The following is a 21,281-nucleotide window of genomic DNA, read 5'->3' as shown; positions in this document are numbered from 1 at the left end:
TCTGGTTACAATGATGACCGGCAAGGAAATGACTGGAGAGCAAGGCTAAATAGGAAACTCCCAAACACTGATGGAAGCAGGTGAACAGAAGAAGCAAAGTGCAAACAAGTCACCAGTACCACCAGCAACCACCAGGGGAACCCAAAAAGCGGATACACAACAGCCATTATACAGTATGGAGCATCATGTGTGGCCATTGTACAGTATGGAGCATCATGTGTGGCCATTATACAGTATTGATCATCATGTGTGATCATTATACAGTATGGAGAACTGTGTGTGGCCGTTATACAGTATGGAGCACTATGTGTTGCAATTATACAGTATGGAGCACTGTGTGGCCATTATACAGTATGGAGCACTCTGTGGCCATTGTACATTATGGAGCATTATGTGTGGCCATTATACACTATGGAGCATCATGTGTGGCCATTATACAGTATTGAGCATCATGTGTGGCCATTATACAGTATGGAGCACTGTGTGGCCATATTTTTTTTGTTTATAATTATTGTATATAAAACAGTGTGACACAAAACCAAAGCTAATTATTTGCTAAAGGTCAGGAAAATCCAGACTGTAAACAAGCGACCTTCATACTAAAAGATATACCAGATAAAACACAACTTTTAATAAATATCCTTAAAACCATGAAAAACAACCACAGATACACACAACAAACAACCGTGCTCCCTGCCAACACCCCTATTACAGCCCCTGATATTCACTACCTATCAGCGGAGGTTGGCACCCTAATTAATATCGAGATTGGCGCCCCCGCTCCTCGTAGTCTGTCCCTAAATCTCCTGTTATACTCTGGGCTAATGTGCCACAGGTACTATCAATCAAACAACAGGAAACTAGGGATAGGATAAGGCCAATTATGGCTATAACTTAGTCACAGGAGGACTGCAGCAGGGTGGGAGACACAGGTAGAAAAGTGCAAAACAGTGCAAAAATAGTGCAAAGTGAACATAGAATACCTCACTAGGCTGCTCCCTGCTTACTCAAAGCCTACCTATCTGTGGGGGTTGGCACCCTACTGTACAGCGGAAAAGGCGCCCCCACTCCACGGCGGCTGTCCCTTACGGACCCTAATGATAGCTAATGAGGCAGGAAAAATATTATAAAGCAATGGTGACCATATCAACAAACATATGATATCAACAAAATAGGTCCACCACAGCACACCCAAAATTGATAAGGTATAGCAGCTAGTAAGGTATGATACTTAAGTTTCATGATGCCATAACGCCTCTACGCGTTTCACCTATTCAGGATCTTCAGGAGGCTAGAGATATATGGATGCTTCATGGATGTCCTCCTGTGACTAAGTTATAGCCATAATTGGCCTTATCCTATTAGCCCAGAGTATAACAGGAGATTTAGGGACAGACTACGAGGAGCGGGGGCGCCAATCTCGATATTAATTAGGGTGCCAACCTCCGCTGATAGGTAGTGAATATCAGGGGCTGTAATAGGGGTGTTGGCAGGGAGCACGGTTGTTTGTTGTGTGTATCTGTGGTTGTTTTTCATGGTTTTAAGGATATTTATTAAAAGTTGTGTTTTATCTGGTATATCTTTTAGAATATAAAACAGTGTGATCAGCAGTAGGGTTGAGCGAATCGGTCAATTTCATAAGTCGCCGACTTTCGGCAAAGTCGGGTTTCGTAAAACCCGAGCCGATCCCAGTGTGGGATTGGCCATGCGGTCGGCGATCTTCGCTCCAAAGTCGCGTTTCGTATGACGCTTTAACTGCCATTTTTCAGCCAATGAGGGAGTGTGGGCAGCGTGATGACATAGGCCTTGTCTTGCTTTCTGCGGCGTCACAGGGGGTGGGTGTATAATCGCCATCTTACCGTTTTGGATGTAGCGATTTACACTGTCTGAGGAGAAAGAGAAAGAGAGAGATCCCCATTGACTTGCATTGGGTTTCGTGTTTCAGTCGGATCCCCGACTTTTCGCAATAATCGGCCGATTTCACACGATCCGACTTTTGAGAAAGTCAGGGTTCACGAAACCCGACTCGATCCTAAAAAAGTAAAAGTCGCTCAACTCTAATCAGCAGTACTAAATGGCTGTGGTTGGGACGTGGATATGGGTGTGACTAGTTGTGAAATGGGTGTGGTCAGAGGCATGGCCTAAAATTTGCAGCGGCGCACTACGCGCGCCGCAAACTTTATACCTCCTTCCCTTCTTCAAAAGTTGGGAGGTGTGGTACCGCATTTGCCAGATCATGGCAATTACCGCAAATCCCATAGGGAATGAATGAGGCCGAACGCAGTGTTGCCGTAAGTGATCCGCTACACGGCACATGCAGGAAAACTGCCGGATCTGCTGCAAAAGGCTACTTTCACATCAGCGATTCTTGCGAAAGTCACTGCCGATAGTGTCATACTCACCAAAGGGGGAGGCAGCACTAAAAGTGCCTAGGGCAGCAGAAACTCTAAATATGGCCCTGCTGGTAGCCCTACTTACATACGCAACCCACCAGATGGAGACCCAACTTTGAGTCTCTACATTTAAAAAAAATAATTGTCACACAGCACTACAGTGCCATCAATTTCCACAGAGTAGAAACAGTATAATAGGCCTCTGACACACCTTCCACTACAGACAACCCACCAGATGGAATATTTGGAGGATTTTTAGTCCTCTTTTTGTGATTTTCCTATGAAGTTTAGCGTGAGGACTTCGAAATGTGAGGACCCTTGGTGCGGGTTGCAGGCTTACATATCTTGGCCAAAATATCAACTAATACCTCATATATTATTTATATGTTTTTTGCACTACATTTCTCAGAGTGCAGCCAGACCCAGTATTTTTGGCCTTGTAAACTAGGGTGTCTGCCTTCATGGGATGCATCTAGATAGAGCTGGGAAGCTCATCTGATCTAATAGTATGGGTGTTATCAATAGGCTGTAAGCCAGACTCTGTGCATTACCTGTGTGTGACTAGCACCCTATACAAGCCTCTTTTGTGCAATTATTTACTAAGCAATCACCACCTTTATGAGCTGGTAGGCTGTGAGTGGTAGTCTCATCAGTTTTTTGCACACATATTGCACCATTTTTATCACATGGGCTTGCTGCATCCTGGGAGTGCAATAGTTCAGACACCAGGACATGAAATCACTGCAGTCCCTTTGTGCTATTTTAATTCTTGAATTTTTGAAGGATTTTTAGTCCTCTTTTTGTGATTTTTTCCACCAGATAGAGACCCATCTTAGAGTCTACAAGTTCCCAAAAAATTGTCACAAACGACTAAAGTTGCTTCAATTTCCGTAGAGTAGAAACAGTATAATAGGCCTCTGACACACCTTCCAACACAGGCAACTCACCAGATAGAGGCCCAACTTTGAGTCTCCACATTTAAAATAAAATTGCTACACAGCACTAAAGTGGCATCAATTTCGACAGAGTAGAAACAATATAAAAGGCCTCTGATACACCTTCTACTACAGGCAAGCCACCAGATGGAGACCCAACTTGGAGTCTCCACATTTCAAAAAATTATTGTCACACAGCACTAAAGTGAAATCAATTTCCACAGAGAAGAAACAGTATGATAGACCTCTGACATACCTTCTACTACAGGCTACCCACCAGATAGAGACCAAACTTTGAGTCTCCACATTTCAAAAAATTGTAACATCAGCAGCATTAGCAACAGCAGGCACAGAAGACACAACAAAGAAAGCACTGACTACAATAACACAGGATCAAGACATGACACTAAAAATGACACCATCAAATAGTCTACCCAATTTGCGACTGGGGTGCAAAAGTAATTTGAGAGCCATGACCTGTTCATTTTGTTCATTTTGATGAAAGTTAGGTGGTCTACACTTTGCGGGGACAGCCGGATGCGCATATCCTGTAGTCGGGCATGACAAAACCTCCAAGGCGTGACAGGTGAGATTAGACCACTCTTCCATTTTTGAAGACCAAACTGTAAAAGGGTCCAAACTCCTCTAGTGTCATTGATATTGAGCTCCAGAAACTCATGCACCATCCTCTCTAGTCGTTCACAACATTTCAGACTTGTACTCTAATCTGCTTGTGCACCGGCTGGTCTAAAAAATGTGTTAAACGAATAATAGAAATTGCTTATGCCACATGCACTGCAGCTGCTAATGTTTTGGAGATGACATCTTAAAGATCCCGGGGTTGGAAGTCTAAAACTGTGATGCTCACTGTGTGCCTCATTGCTGCCTTGATGAAGATCACTCTTAAGATTGTCTGCAAGTGTGTTTCGATACTGCAGCATGCGTGAATCCCTTTCCACGGGGGAAGCATCTGGTTAAATTTACTCTTGTGCAGTTGATCCAACAGAGAGGCAACCCAGTAGTCAGCACTATTTCTAACCCTAAGAATACGGGCATCGTGTTTAAGATAGTGCAGCAAGAAGGTTCTCATGTGTCAGGTGCTTCCATGAGGTCCAAGTCCATGGTGTGTTGGTGGTGGGGTAACACTCGAGGTTGCTTCCTCTGTCCTCTCCCACGCACCATTATTCTCTTCATCTCCGGAATTGTTGAGTGTCCATCACCTCGTCCTCCTCAATTTGTCCATTTGCTCCTGCATCTTCACTAACAGTTTCCTGGAAGTCCGTTTTACAGTTTTGGAGATCGGAGAGAGGGAGAGAAGAGAGATTCTAGGTCCAATGCTCAGGTCCCCATTTTTGCAATAGTGTTCGAGCTCAGATTCAAGGTCGGGTACAGGTCTTGGACCCGAACCGAACTTTGCGCTAGAATTCGGCTACCAGAACTCAAACTTCCATCTGTCCCCTCCACACAAATGTCCTAGTAAGTAACACAAGCAGGTTCGGTTCTGTTGTAAACCAATGTAAACTTTACTCTTGAGCTGGTCCCAAGAATGAGCTGGTTCAGGATTTGAGTGTACATGTATTTTAGTTTGCAATTTTATATATACTCCACTTGCACTCACAAGCTCTGTATGGATGGATGACTTTCTCTCTCAGTCATCACCTTGGACTTAGCAAAAAACTGTCAAAGATAGCAGCAACACTGCACTCTGACTGCCATTATAATGGCTACTGATGATTAACCGTCAGCCACCAAACTGACAGCCTCTTGTAAATTACCATGGTTTTACCATTTTTGCCACCCAAATACCATGAATTAATGCATCAAATTGAATTTAATCAGTTTACTGCTTGATTGACCATGTGTGAATAAATACTACTGCTATCCACTTGAATGAATCTGAACCCTTTTATATGGTGATACCATAAAACAGTTTAAGTTGGTCTCTCTAATTTGAATTTCACTTTATCAGGGTCATCAACTTTGCAGTGGCATCTCTTCCCAAGGACAAACTGACATTTGGCCTCTTGCAAGATCTTACTCTTCATCCCACCAGAGGTGACTCCAGGACCTTCATCATGACTTGGCCTCTATCTAGGAGCAACTCACAGTCCACTCCGTTTCCTGAATACTACTGCTAAGCCATCATCATCTTTGTATCCTGCTCTGCAGTTACAGTATGTTGTTATACAGCTTGGTGATTACAAGGCAACTCACAGTTTCTCAGCTTACAAACACTGGGCACATTGTAGGCTCAGGTCAGTGTCTGTATCTCATAACACTTGCCAGCAGGGGTGATGAGGTTTCTGTTCACTTTGCCTACAAATATGTTGGAAGTAGACTGGAACTACTCAGACAAGACATGATCAGATCCAGTACAGCCACTTAAAAGGGTTGTCCCCTTTAATATGATATTTGGCCCAGGCAGCAGTTTGTTAAAACATAGCAAACCCCAATTTTTTTCACCTTCTCCAGGTCTACTGGTGAGTCTCCAATGCTGCTTCTGGTGTCTGGCATTGGCTGTGGTACTAACATCATGCCAACAAAGCTTCAGCCAATCAGTGAACACAGCAACTTTGAAAGGGGTGTTCTGTCTACGTGGGTAGAGCCACTGAACTCACTAATTGGTTGCCTTGCTTGGCCAAATATCTGAAAGGGGGCAACTGCTTTAAGACTGGATAAACAAAAAGGTATTAGAAGTGCTGCTCAACCATTCAGATGGAATTAATATGGCTTCTAGCTCCAAATAATGGTAAGTCCAAGCACTCTTCATTGGTCACTGCTGGCAGAGACAGCATTGTGCACTCTCTGTCTTACACATTATATTCTTCCCTTAATATGTTGCCTAGTTCCACCCTAGAATATAAACTGTGCTACTATATCCACACACATGGCCATACACTTTGTATTTACACTTGTAGATGGCAGAATAAACAATATCCTCTAAACCGTACTGCACACAAAAGCAACACAAAAAAACATCTCACCAACAAAACAGCATTGTCCAGCCAAGACTCACTGGTATGCAACATTCAGCTCAAGAACACATCAGTGCAATTTTTTGCATATGTGCACACTTTTTCTTTGAGCACACCTTTACACTGAATAATAGGCTGTACCGCATTTGTGGGACATGTACACTACCGTTCAAATGTTTAGTGTCACTTAGAAATTTCCTTATTTTTTAAAGAAAAGCACAGTATTTTCCAATGAAGCTAACATTAAATGATTCAGAAATACACTCTATACATTGTTAATGTGGCAAATGATTATTCTAGCTGTAAACGTCTGGTTTGTAATGCAATATCTTCCTACATTCCCTGACAGAAGTTATGTCGCTTATCCATGTTATGTAAATAAAAGCTTATAACCCGACAGTAAATTCATCCATTGGTTGTATAAATTATTCTCTTGAAAGCTGAAACCCTCCGAAATGTGGTTTAGGTTAAGAAAATAAATTGGCATCAATGCAGAAATATTTATCAGTTACTGGACACAGAATGGTCAGATTTTGGCAAGACAAAAGTTTTGTCGCCCACAGAAAGTAATGTGATATTCAAACAAATAATTAACTTAAAATACAAATATATGTTGCATAACATTGGTGAATGAAGTTGTGGTTCTATTAGAGTCATATTTAATATTTTGTGTGACTTCCATGAGCTTGAAGGACTGCATCTATGCGGTTCAACAATGATTCATACAATTTATTAATGAAGTCATCAAGAATAGGAAAGAATGCAGTCTTACATGCCTCCCAGAGTTCATCTAGATTCTTTGGTTTTGTCTTCCAAGCTTTCTCTTTCATCCTACCCCAAACATGCTCAATGATGTTCATGTCTGGTGACTGGGCTGGCCAGTCCTTGAGTACCTTGATCTTTTTTTGCCTGAAGGAACTTTGTTGTAGAGATGGATATATGAGATGGAGCACCATCCTGCTGCAGAATTTGACTCCTTTTATGATTTGGAATATAAGAGGTAGCTAATACTTCTTGATATTTTAGGCTATTGATATTGCCTTCCATCTTGCAAATGTTTTGCACACCCCCATACTGAATGTAACCCCAGACCATGATCTTTCCACCACCAAATTTAATTGTTTTCTGGGTATATTTTGGATCCATACGGGCTCCAGTAGGTCTCCTGCAGTATTTGCAATAGCTGTGTTGTAATTTTACTGAAGATTCATCAGAGAAATCCATCTTCTGCCTCTTTTCCAGCATCCATCAGTTTAACAGGCTGTGAGACTTTGCAAATCCGTTTTTTTATTTGCCTTTTGTTCAGTGCTGGCTTCTGGGCACTGATTCGACCATGGAGGCCATTTCGAGACAGAATCCTACAAACTGTTCTAGTTGACACAGGGACTTGAGGTGACCAGGCCTGTTGGAGGTCTGCTGCAGTGGAAGAGGGGCTTGCTTTGGATTTTCTAACCAACAAACGTTCCTCCTGAGCAGTCGTCTTGCAGGGTGTGACAGACCTGGGTTAGTCAAACACATCTCCAGTCTCTTCAAATCTTTTTTTAATTCTTTGCACTTGACGCTGAGACACATTTAAGGTGCCAGCCACCTCTGCAGTGGATCTGGTCTTCAGCCTCATGATAATCCTGGCTTTGATCACAGGGTGGATTTTTGGCATGTTGTCAAAGCTCAAGTTGCAGTTCAAGTGAAGGTCTGGGGTGCTGGGTTTCTTTTTATACACACACACTAATTAACTGATCATTTACTGAGCACAGGTGAGGATGTAAACTAGGATTGGGTGCATTATATGACCAGGTGACAAACCTTTTGTCTTGCCAAAATCTTACCATTCTGTGTTCATTAACTGATCAATATTTCTGCTTTGATGCCAATTTATTTTCTTAACCTAAACCACATTTTGGAGGGTTTCAGCTTTCAAAAGAATAATTTATACAACCAATGGATGAACTTAATGTCAGGTTATAAGCTTTTATTTATATAACATGGATAAGCGACATAACTTCTGTCAGGGAGTGTAGGTGTATAGAGGCCCATTTCCAACAACCATCACTCCAGTGTTCAAATGGTACTTTGTGTTTGCTAACTGTGTAAGAAGGCTAATGGATGGTTAGAATACCCTTGAAAACCCTTGTGCAAGTATGTTAGCACAGCTGAAAACAGTTTGGCTGATTAGAAAAGCTATAAACATGACCTTACTTTGAGCTTGTTGAGAATCTGGAGCATTACATATGTTGGTTCCATTAAACTCTCAAAATGGCCAGAAAGAAAAGAACTTTCATGTGAAACTCGACAGCCTATTATTTTTCTTAGAAATGAAGGCTATTCCATGCGAGAAATTGCCAAGAAAATGAAGATTTCCTACAACAGTGTGTACTACTCCCTTCAGAAGATAGCACAAGCAGGCTCTAAACAGGGTAGAAAGAGAAGTGGGAGGCCCCACTGCACAACTGATCAACAAGACAAGTACATTAGAGTCTGTAGTTTGAGAAATCAATGCCTCACAGGTCCTCAACTGGCAGCTTCATTAAATAGTACACGCAAAACGCCAGTGTCAACGTCTACAGTGAAGAGGCGACTCCGGGATGCTGGCCTTCAGGGCAGAGTGGCAAAGAAAAAGCCATATCTGAGACTGGCTAATAAAAGGAAAAGATTAATATGGGCAAAAGAACACAGACATTGGACAGAGAAAGATTGGAAAAAAGTGTTATGGACAGTCGAATCCAAGTTTGAGGGGATGGATCACACAGAAGAGCCTTTGTGAGACGCAGAACAACTGAAAAGATGCTGGAAGAGTGCCTGATGCCATCTGTCAAGCATGGTGGAGGTAATGTGATGGTCTGCGGTTGCTTTGGTGCTGGTGAAGTGGGAGATTTGTACAAGGTAAAAGGGATTTTGAATAAGGAAGGCTATCAGTCCATTTTGCAATGCCATGCCATACCCTCTAGACAGCGCTTGATTGGAGACAATTTCATCCTATAACAGGACAATGACCCAAAGCACACCTCCAAATTATGCAAGAACTATATAGGGAAGAATCAGGCAGCTGGTATTCTATCTGTAATGGAGTGGCCAGCGCAGTCACCAGATCTCAATCCCATTGAGCTGTTGTGGGAGCAGCTTGACTGTATGGTACGCAAAAAGTGCCCATCAAGCCAAACCAACTTGTGGGAGGGGCTTCTGGAAGCAAAATAGGTGGAAGGTGAAATTATTAGCTCAGCAAAATAACTGCTAAAATGCCAAATTTCTGCAATGCTCTAATTGCTGCAAAGAGAGCATTATTTGATGAAGCAAAGTATGAGTTTTCATTGAAAACGCACAATTGTCTGGGTGACCCTAAACTTTTGAAAGATAGTGTACATGACTGCAGAAAATTTATATGCAAATATCTAAACTAGATATAGAGAGCATCTATATGTATTTGAGGTTTGAGGGGAGGGACAAATTTTCCACTTTGGTCATATGTCTACACTTTATATGAGCAGAAAGTGAAGGTTTTGTGGTAATGTGTATAGCATTAAGTAGCTATGACTGAAGGTAGAGGTGTGCTAGCTCTGACTTCATCTGCACCCATTAGCTGGCACAGCCAATGGTCATGTGTATTGGAATATGTAGCTATGACTAGAGGTAGAAGTAAGCTATCTGTGACTTCATCTGCACGTATTAGCTGGTGCAGTCAGTGGTGATGTGTATAGGAGTAAGTAGCTATCACTAGAGGTAAAGGTGCGCTAGCTGTGACTTTATCTGCAGTTATTGGCTAGCACAGCCAGTGGTGATGTGTGTAGGCGTAAGTAGCTATCATTAGAGGTAGAGGTGAATTAGCTGTGACTTTATCTGCAGTTATTAGATGGCACAGCCAGTGGTGATGTGTGTAGGAGGAAGTAGCTATCACTAGAGGTAGAGGTGCACTAGCTAAGACTTTATCTGCAGTTGTTGGCTGGCGCAACTGGTGTTGATGTGTGTAGGAGTATGTAGCTATCACTAGAGGTAGAGGTGCACTAGCTATGACATTATCTGCAGTTATTAGCTGGCGCAGCCAGTGGTGATGTGTGTAGGAGTAAGTAGCTATCAGTAGAGGTAGAGGTGTGCTAGCTATGACTTTGTCTGCAGTTATTGACTGGCACAACCGGTGGTGATATGTCTAGGAGTAAGTAGCTATCACTAGAGGTAGAGGTGCGCTAGCTATGACTTTATCTGCAGTTATTAGCTCCAGTGGTGATGTGTGTAGGAGTAAGTAGCTATCACTAGAGGTAGAGGTGCGCTAGCTGTGACTTTATCTGCAGTTATTAGGTGGCGCAGCCGGTGGTGATGTGTGTAGGAGTAAGTAGCTATCACTAGAGGTAGAGGTGCACTAGCTATGACTTTATCTGCAGTTATTAGGAGGCGCAGCCGGTGGTGATGTGCGTAGGAGTAAGTTGCTATCACTGGAGGTAGAGGTGCGCTAGCTATGACATTATCTGCAGTTATTAGGAGGCGCAGCCGGTGGTGATGTGTGTAGGAGTAAGTAGCTATCACTAGAGGTCTAGAGGTAGAGGTGCGCTAGCTATGACTTTATCTGCAGTTATTAGCTGGCGCAGCCAGTGGTGATGTGTGTAGGAGTAAGTAGCTATCACTAGAGGTAGAGGTGCACTAGCTATGACTTTATCTGCAGTTATTGGCTAGCGCAACTGGTTGTGATGTGTGTAAGAGCAAGTAGCTGTCACTAGAGGAAGAGGTGCGCTAGCTATGACTTTATCCATACTTACAGTATTAGCTGGCACAGCCAGTGGTAAAACAACCACAAATAGTAGGATGCCAAGGCATTTTCATATATTTTACTGATCAATAAGGGGATTTATACTACTGATCACCTCCACTGTAAGCAGAAGCTAAAACCAGTGCAGTGAATCATCTTATTAAACTTTTTCTCTTCTATAATACAGCAATCTGCTCATACCCTCCCTGTCTGCAATATGCTTTCCTGTTCCGTTCACAAAATATATTTCATTGCTATTTTATTCCTTTCTATAATTGGGATTTCTAACTTTCATGATATTTCCAGTGAAAAAGCACAATAGCCTTTTAAATTCACTATTTTTCATGTATGAAAAGGGCATTGCTAGAAGGGGATTGCCTTATCATCACACCAGACATGTGATAAAGGCTAGGCTTCCAGGACATAAATCCATGCTGATGTGTTTATAGTCATTCATTAAATAAGCCGCTTTCTCATTTAGAAATGACTTCATTATCTGTAAGAGACTTGCATATATGATTTATGATGGAAGTTTTTATGTAAATACCATCTTAAAGTTCAATGATTATCATGACAAGGCTACCTGGTTTTATTACTGTGACGCTTATAAACTCAAATCTGTGTCTTTTATGACATATTGCTTTCCTCTCAGATTATGTTTCAGGCAATAATATGATTAAAAATCCAATTTCATATGGTTTCCTGCTCTTGAAAATGAGTCAACACCTACTGTATATATAACATTATAATCATAGGAAGAATGTGACGGAACCTGAATATTTGTTAATATCTGATTCCCAATTTTAGAAAAATCACTTGCATCTAAACTTGCTCAAATCCGTGTGTTTTTGTTGTGTTGTTTGCAGGGAACAAATGTTTAGAAATCATGTTGCAAGAATCACATTTTATATATTACCAATATAAACAGAAAACCACAGGATAGTTGTTGGGTCCTTTAAAAGTTGGGTCTTAGCATATTATCTTGATGTATTCATGTAGACATTACAGATGGACATTATGTGGACAAAAATAATGTGACACACTTATACATCATTAAATTCAGGATTCAGGAGCTCAAAGTAGCTGCATGCAAGCCTTACATTACCAAGCACAATGCCAAGTGCTATATGGAGTGGTGTAAAGCCTGCCGTCTCTAGACTTTTGAGCAATTGAAACATTTCCTGTGGTTGATGTTTCTTACTATTCTACCTAGCAGGTTGATGGAAGAGTCTGGAATGGAGGAATGCCAGAACAATGTTACTTGCCTGACTGAGTTGTGCCAACATTAAAGTTTGGTGGAGGAGGGACTATGTTATAGGCTTTTTTAAGTGTTTATGTAGGTCCCTCAGTTCGACTAAAGGGGAATGTTAATGTTTCAGCAAACCAAGACATTTTGGATAATTGTAGCCTCCAACTTTGTGGCAGCAGTTTGGGGAAAGCCCCTTTTCAGCTCCAGCATGACTGTGCCTCAGTGCACAAAGCAAGAACTATAAAGTCGCGATTGGGTGAGTTGGGCCAAAACTTGACTGTTCAGCACAGAGCCATGGCCTTAAGCCCATCAAACCCTTTAAAACATACTGAAACTGAGATTGTAAACCATGTCATTTTCCCAAAATTAATGTCTGACCTCACAAATGCATTTCTGGATGAATAGGCCAAAAATTTCCACAGACACCTTCAAAATCTTATAATCTCCTAAAGGAGTGAAGCAGTTTTAGCTGCCATGGGGCACCATTTTCACATTAATGTCTATGCATTTTGAATAGAAACTTCGGTAGGCATTGTATGTAGGCATACCTAACTTTTTCCAAATATAATGTACATACCTTTGACACAAATGGTAATTTTACATATAATTGGCTAAAAGAATATATTTTGATCAGTTCTAACTTTCATCTAACATTTGCAATATCTTAACAGCGGTATTTGTGAATTGTCGTACGTGCCATTTACTAACCATTCACCTGAAGGATGTGGGTCTGGTAGAGATCATCGTAGCCATAAGCATGGCATGTGTAATTGCCCATATGAATTGTTGTTACCTTGGTGATGTACAGTGAATTGTCTTCCCCAAAGTCCTGAAAAAAACAAATTAATAAAGTGTAAATTAATCAAAATCTTTTCCAAGCTATAATAATGAAATTGGTTATCTACTACTCAGACATCCACTTCTTACCCCTTAACATAGTAATACCTATAGTCACCTCAGGTGCCGGTGCCATTGCGGTGGTGTCTGCACTGGCTTTCTGGGGCTTGAATGACATAACAGCGTCCCTGTGGCCAGTCAGCGGCAGGTTCACCATCCCCTCCTTCGGACAAATCAGACATTCTGAGGAAGTGAGAGAACAGCTATTGCTGTCACTTTCTCTGGATGTCAGCTACATCTGAAGGACGGGACAGTGAAGTGACCACTGTTTGGTCACAGGGATTGTTATGTCACACAAGTCCTGGGAGAGCCAGCACCGACAGCATTGGAACGGTGCTGGAACCGAAGGCGAGTATAGATGTTATTATTTTATAAGGGGAGAAAATAGTGATTGTCCAAGTAGTGGAAAACCCTTTTAACATGTAGCATATATGAAATAACAGTGCAAAGTCCTTATCAACTAGCATTCGTTTTCTTTAGACCTTTTAGAAGTAGTCAGAAGATCCATACTTGTCAAGAATTCCGTGGCTAAAATTGGGAAATTTAGGCCCAAGGAACAAACTAAAAATGGTATAATACTCCCCCAAACACAAACTTTTTCACTTTGCTTTGCAGCAAAGTCTCACTATTAAAATCTTGATTACCAAGATTGCAGTTACCAAATTTCTATTCACATCTGTCAGCTGAATGTAAGAGCCATATATTACAGCTACAAGTCCATACTCTCCGAAGCCAAAGCAACACAAAACCATTTTGGTTAGTCGGAGGATTAAAAGAATTTACCAGTCTCGCGATCCACTGTTAGGGTGTAGTCACACATTGATTTGCTTGTTTTATGACATAAAGCAAAATCATGACATTAAATCCATTTGAATTTACTTTACATACATTAATATCATACATCTAAGAAAAGAAAATATATTTTCAGCAGAGAAGCTATTTACTGCCAACATGCAGAAGAGCAAACATTCGCTATTCATAGCAATACATCATCGTCAGCCATGAAGCATACTTTGAAGTGGTGTTTCTTAAATTCAGCCTTGAAATGTCAATAACAGTTGATTTTAAAGAAATTCTGTAAGGAAAAATGGCTTAAATAATTGCTGACCAAACTAAATTCTTCAACTGACCTGTGGCTGACCAGTGGCTTACGAAAGGAGAATTACAGTCACGCTATGAAGCCGTCCATTTTCTGCAGTGTTTGTAACAGTCTAATGGCCTTCTCATCAAATTTAATCCAAATACTTTTTATGGTTTACACTTTTCCTGAGTAGTGGTGCTAGGCTAAAATTTAGGTCACTCCACCATTAATTGACTTCTGAATCCCCCATAATACCATAATATGAACTATTGTAGTGATACCAAGGGCTGATGAACACAAAATTATGACAGATCTATAAAAATGCTGCATTGGAATATGGTGTTATGGCTAGCAGAATGCACCAAATAATTATAATGATAGTATAAGGTGCGTTCGCAGCCCGGGGTCCACCGTGCAGAGATGGAACCTGCTGATGAGTAATGACGGACTATATGGCGGTATAATGTGGATACACACATGGGCTAGCTTCACCTGGTATGTAGGAAACGAACCCTGTTGCTTCACAGGGCCGTGGTACCGCACAAAGAGTGCAAGCAAAGAGTCACAGAACTCTGTCCCAAGACTCAGGGAAAGAGTTCCTCTAGACCTCTTGCGCTCGACACCGCTACTGGGGTCAGAGATTAATAGAACTAAAAATTTACTGCACAAGAGTGCATGCAGTGCTGCTCTAGCAGATGCCACTAACCACCCAGACTTGGGCCAGGAAAGCTCTCTATTGGCGCACGGCGCCGCATGGGCGGTCACTGCTAACAGATGCTGTATCGTGTGCTAGCTGTGCGGGATAGCACTGTCAGGCGCAAACAGTCACCAACACTAGGGATGGGAATCATTCGGAGCTTTCATCCATCTACAGGCATACATCCACACACACACGATAATAAGTTTACACTAGCGCATGGCCGTGTGGCCATGCAAACCTTTTATAGCGTAAGCTCTCCGGGACCTTCCTAGTGGTCCAATAGGAGCTGCTACATTACCTGAGCATGTGACCCCCGACCTCCAATGAGAGGTCGTTCCTTGGGCATGCTCAGAAGAAGAAAAGCAGGGATGCCCGCTCGCCGCTGATCAGTACTCGTTACAATGGCTGAGCCTGGAAGGACAGCAGTAACCAGCCACACAGTATCAGCTTGAGCCAGATGCTGGGACCGATGTCTCTGCTGAGCAGGCTCCACTGCGGCTGGAGAAGAATGGGAGACCACAGTGGAGATGGTTTGAGATTCCCCCTGTGCAGCGGTGGGAACTTGACACCTAACATATGGCACCCATAATTTTCTTTGGGACCCTGTTGTACCATAATGTTTACAGTTTAAATAAATTCTATAAAAAACGCATTCTCCATAAGTTTCTTTATTGAGGAGCTATTCTCCTCTCAGGACATAGAGAATAAATCTGTAATTAGCGCTCCACTGAACCCCTTCTGGTGGCACATTGAACACCTAAGGCATCGTAGTAGGGACTCTGAATGCTTTGTACGCCACCATCTGCGCTTGGCTCTGCCATGTGCATGTTTTTTAGGCTGCCTTTGAATATCCACATTTTGACTATACCAAGATAGAAGCCAAAATAAGTTATTGTTGAGTCATTGGTCTGGCTATTTATGCTTCTATGACAATTCCTACAGGACAATGCAGCTTTAGTTATAGAAGAGTAGTTCAGCTATTTGGATTTTGTAATCTGACTGCTGTGTAAATGTGATGACAGCAATGATGACAGTGATTGGCTTGGAATAAATGGGTCAGGTAATGATTGACTCCAATTATTTTGCCCAATTTCACATAGTGATTACTCGTACAAGCAGGATCATTGTGCATAGGCTGAAACCGGCCATAGACATTAGCTAAAATTACATTTTCCTGTTTCTGCAAATTATCTTGCTTTAACTATCTGCATGCTCTTGCAGAAATAAACTATTAACGTCAGGTCATTTTCTAAAGTTTTCTTATACAGACATTTTTAATCAATGAGCATTGAAAGAGATTAGACAGATTTTAACGGAACGACAGTAGCCACTTTAAGATCTAATTCTCACTGTGAGTAGTTTTAATTTTTTTTGCTTTCTTACATTTTTTTTTCCATTTTTGAAGAGTCGCTATTGATATCTGTCATTTCATTTAAAATGTCATGTACTGAAAAGCAGTAAAAAAAAGAAACTTTATACTGTGAAATAAAGAAAAATGCAATTCTGCAATGACTATAAGTTTTATGATGTTCATTCAGGCCCGGATTGATTATCTGCCCAGGCAAGTAGATGTCCGCTGGGCCGGCGGCTCTGAACTTCAAAATTAGCCGCCGGCCCTTTAGATATTCTGCACAGGCCCTGGTGTGCCCGTACTCTCTTGGTGCATGCGCTGACCTGGGCCGTGGTGGCCCACATCAGATCATGAGCGCAACCCTCATCAGTTCAGAGAAGCAGGAGAGCGCACGCCAGGGCCTGTGCAGAAGTTTGAAAAGCCCGCCATTGCCTCCCTCTCCTGAAGCTTTCCCTGGGGGTTTGTTCCTTCCTGTCCCACAGTTGCTGCCAAGTGCTACCGCTGTCGTGGTGGCGGCAGTGCTGGCAGTGGCTCCTCCACCCAGCCGGCCCCCCTGGTCCCAGAGAACAGTGGTGCAACCAGCCCAAGCGAGAAGGCACTGAAAGCTGAACGCATCAAGAGGATGGCAGTGGAGCTCATGCTGCTGCTGGGACTTGTGCTGCTCGCACTGCACATCACTATGCTGCAAGGTGAGAGTCGAGAGTCTTGCCAGCCCAATGTCAGCAGCCAGCACCAGGTGAGTCTGCTCCCAGCTACCGCACTCCCAGAAAATTTAGGAAAACTTTACTAGATGCAGGGACAGGGATATGTCATGGATGATGCCACCAGCAGCTCCAACCCTGGGTGCAGTGTGAACATGATGATGTGGGGGGTTAAAGGGGGACTGCACATGATGATGTGGAGAGGGGGGTTAAAGGGGGACTGCACATGATGATGTGGGGGGTTAAAAGGGGACTACACATGATGATGTGGGGAGGGGGTTTAAAGGGGGACTGCACATGATGATGTGGGGAGGGGGGTTAAAGGGAGACTGCACATGATGGTGTGGAGAGGGAGTTAAAGGGGGACTGCGCATGATGATGTGGGGAGGGAGTTAAAGAGGGACTGCACATGAAGTAAGTGGATAAAAGTAACTACAAAGGATGACATGAGGGTAAAGGAGACTGAAAATGATGAAGTGGGGGGAAGAGGACTGCACATGATGAAGTGGGCTGAAGGGGACTGCACATGATGAAGTGAGGGGAGGGGTTGGGAGAATGCAAATGATGAATTGAGAGTGGGGGAAGAGACAGCAATTGAATTGAAGGTGGGGAGTGGGGAGAGCAAATGATGATCAGGGGAGAGAGCAAATAATGAATTTTGAGGGTGGGGGAGTAAATGATGTATTGAATGTGGAGGTAGAGCTGTTGATAATGAATAGAGGGTGGGAGTGAGAAGACATGACAATGAATTGGGGTGAAAGGGGCTTGTAAATATAATGAGTTACGGGAGTGGGAGGTACATATTTGGGGGTGTTGAGTATGCAGTGACTGGTAATTAATTGGGGAAAAGAGTACAGGTGCTAATTATTTTATATATTTATTAAGTGGGGAAATTGGCTATGTATAGCTTTAAGGGGCTCAGTGGCAGAATATAATTTATATTTGGAATGGCGGGTTACATAATAACCAATTATGTATTAATGGTGGGTGCATATCTGTATTCAGATGTGTACTGTAGAAGAAAGGGAAACAAGAGGGGAATGTGCTCTGGAAGCCATGCTCTAGGTAACTGTGGTATTTTATGCAGAGATGAGTCCTGGCTGGTAGAAGTAATGGTGGTCTGTGCTCCATGAAATAGAAAAGCAAAGATGAAGGACTTCAGCTACAGATATCACTGGTGAGTCAGTGTGTTACTGTATACTCTGTACAGGGCTCCTGTGTATAATGTCACCAGTGATCACTATATTATCTGTACACTGACACTGTATACAGAAGTCCTGTGTATAATGTTACTGGTGATCACGGTATTACCTGCACACTATATACAGAGCTCCCGTGTATAGTGTCACTGTTCATCACTGTATTACTTGTACACTATACACTATATATAGAGCTCCTGTATATAATGTCACAGGTTATCACTGTACACTGATACTGTATACTATGTACAGAGCATCTGTGTATAATGTCACTGGTGATCACTGTATTACCTGACAGTAAATACAAAGTTCCTGTGTATAATGTCACTTAGTATTGTGTTTTTTTTAATTAATGATCAGTAGTGTAGTATTCAGTCACTATATGGTGGTAATATGTGGTCTGGTCATAGTGTGATGGTATTTACTCCTTGCATGTGGTATTATTTGGTCAATATGTGGTGGAAATATATGGTCTGGTCATGGTGTGATGGCATTTGTCCCTTGTATGTGTTAATATAGGTCACTATGTGATGGTAATATGTGGTCTGGTCATGGTGTGATTATATTTTTCCCTTGTGTGTTGTATTAATGGTAATTTAAAAAATGTATGTCACTCATTCCCTTAAAGAAAAATACATAAAAATATATTTATATTTAATAGGTTAGAGTACAGTAGAGTCCAGCCAAAAAAGTCTACCGTTTCGTGGTGGCGGCTTAAAAATTATTTTGGCCAGAACAAAAGCTGCTGGCTATGTATGTGATCTGGTGTTTGATGGGAACTATCAATATCTGATTGATGAGGACGTGGTGGAGAAGTTGAGTTTTTACAAGAGTGAGCGGTGGGACTGTGGAAGGTTCGAAGGGTGGAAGCGGAGCTGGGGTGAAGCCTGGGCAGAATCTCAAAGGGGCCAGAAAATTTTGCCAGTATGGGGCCCCAAAATTCCTAGTGACAGACCTGCTGGTCAGTACCATCTGCCTGTCCTGTATACATACACTGCACAGTACCACTCCTCTTGTCCTGTATATATACTGCTCAGTACCACTTTTCCTGTCCTGTATTTATACAGTGCACAGTACCACTCCTGTCTTGTTGTTGGAGAGGCGACATTGGTCTTTGGGAGGTTTAAAGGGACTCTGTCACCTGAATGCCCTTGTGCAGGCATGTACTACGGAGGACAGAGAATGAACTTCAATCCAATATTGCAGCCAGCATGCAGCCAGCGGGTAAGGAAAGGGTGAATCAAACACCCGAAAACCCCGCCCCTATGGCTGAAAATTGTTCCCCCCAAATTCAGGTGACAGTGTCCCTTTAATATTGGTTTATTATTTTCAGGAATACTATGGGAAAATAAAAATACCATATTTTTCAGACTATAAGTCTCCCTTTTTTCCTCCCAAAATGTGGTGGAAAATGGAGTCTTATAGTCCGGATGTACCGGCTCTGGCTGTGGTGGGGTGGTGGGGAGGTGGGGGAGCGGCATCGGCAGACCAGTGGGTCACAGAGGCAGGAGCCAGTGGCTGCGGCTAACTCCTGTGCCCACTGCTAAAGAGAAATGAATTTTCACTGCATTCCACCCCTATGGGCGTGGAGGGCAAAGAATTTATTTTTAGCATCCTGGTATGATTGACCCCCATCACGGTCCTCGTATGATTGGTCCAATCCTTATTCTGGTATGATTGGCCCCTACCCCCATCCTGGTATGCATGGCCCCATTCCTATCCTGATATGATTACTCCCATCCTTTCCTTATCCAGGTATGCTTGGCACCATCAGAAAATATTTTTTTTAAAAACCATTACACTTAACTTCCCGGCACTCAGGCACAGCATCATGCTTCATTGCCAGCAACTGCTTTATGCTTGTAAGCAGTGCATGGCAGGGATGTCATGCGCTGTGTTGTGAATTCTGCTCTTGGGTTCCCTCCGGTGTTTGTTGGTGGTAATACAGTTGTCCCTGGGTTGCAATCCTGGGCAGGTGTCCCTGCTGATTGCAGTGCTGACTGGGGTATTTAAGGTTGCAGGATTCATTAGTCCTTGCCAGTTGTCCATTGTTCTTGGAAGGTTTGGATCTCAGTCTGGTTCCTCCTGCCCTGCTGCCAATTCAGCAAAGATAAGTGTCTGGTTTTTGTTTCTGCAGCCCACATGCGGTGTGCTTTACAGATCAGTGCTATTCATTGTTTTTTCTTGTCCAGCTTAGACTGTGCCAGGATTTTTCCAGTCAAGTTGGATTCTCAGGAGATGCAGATATACGTTCCATGTCTTTAGTTAGATGGTGGAATTTTTGTATTATCTGCTGTGGATATTTTCAGGGTTTTATTACTGACCTCTTAGCATTCTGTCCTATCCTTTCCCGTTTAGCTAGAGTGGCCTCTTTTGCTAAACCCTGTTTTCTGCCTGCGTGTGTCTTTCCTCTAATACTCACAGTCAATATTTGTGGGGGGCTGTCTATCCTTTGGGGTTCTGCTCTGAGGCAAGATAGGATTCCCATTTCCTTCTATAGGGGTATTTAGTCCTCCGGCTGTGTCGAGGTGTCTAGGATTGTTAGGTACATCCCACGGCTACTTCTAGTTGCGGTGTCAGTTTAGGGATTGCGGTCAGTATAGGTTCCACCTACTCCTGAGAAAGTCTCATGCGGCTCCAAGGTCACCGGATCATAATAGTGCTGCTTGCAAGCCGAAGGGCAGCTGCCGGAATACTCAGTGCTCCGCATGCAGGGACTGTTTGCGTGCAAAGCAGTGAGTATTCATTGGTCTTCAGTAGCTTGCAGTGTCAGCTGGAGCCTTCCTATTCAGAACATTCATTTCTCAAGTATCAGCACACGTGACCAATGGAAGCAGCAGTAAGGCTCCAGCTGAGACTATGCACACTACTGAAGGGCAATGAATACTCACTGCTCTCTGAGATGAACAGTCCCAGCATGCAGAGAGCACTGAGTATTCTGGCAGCTGCCCTTCGGCTTGAAAGCAGTGCATGACGTCCCTGCTATGCACTGCTTACAAGCATAAAGCAGCTGCTGGCATCAGAACAAGATGCTGCGAGGGAGCACTGGGAGGGTAAGTGTAATGGTT

At 42.8% G+C, this 21,281-nt stretch overlaps 1 protein-coding gene across 1 annotated transcript in view; it reads right to left on the bottom strand.

Moving 5' to 3' along the window:
- FSTL4 (follistatin like 4) overlaps window positions 1-21,281 on the bottom strand; it is a 1,598,383-nt gene that overhangs the window by 128,805 nt on the left and 1,448,297 nt on the right. Inside the window, exon 8 of the mRNA XM_077266082.1 lies at window positions 12,993-13,113. Coding sequence (XP_077122197.1) covers window positions 12,993-13,113 — 121 coding nt within the window. The remainder of the gene's footprint in view (window positions 1-12,992; window positions 13,114-21,281) is intronic.

This window comes from Ranitomeya variabilis, chromosome 5 (assembly GCF_051348905.1).
Source record: "Ranitomeya variabilis isolate aRanVar5 chromosome 5, aRanVar5.hap1, whole genome shotgun sequence".
In the NCBI taxonomy this organism is placed as follows: Eukaryota; Metazoa; Chordata; class Amphibia; order Anura; family Dendrobatidae; genus Ranitomeya; species Ranitomeya variabilis.
This window is presented reverse-complemented; position numbering and strand designations above follow the sequence as displayed.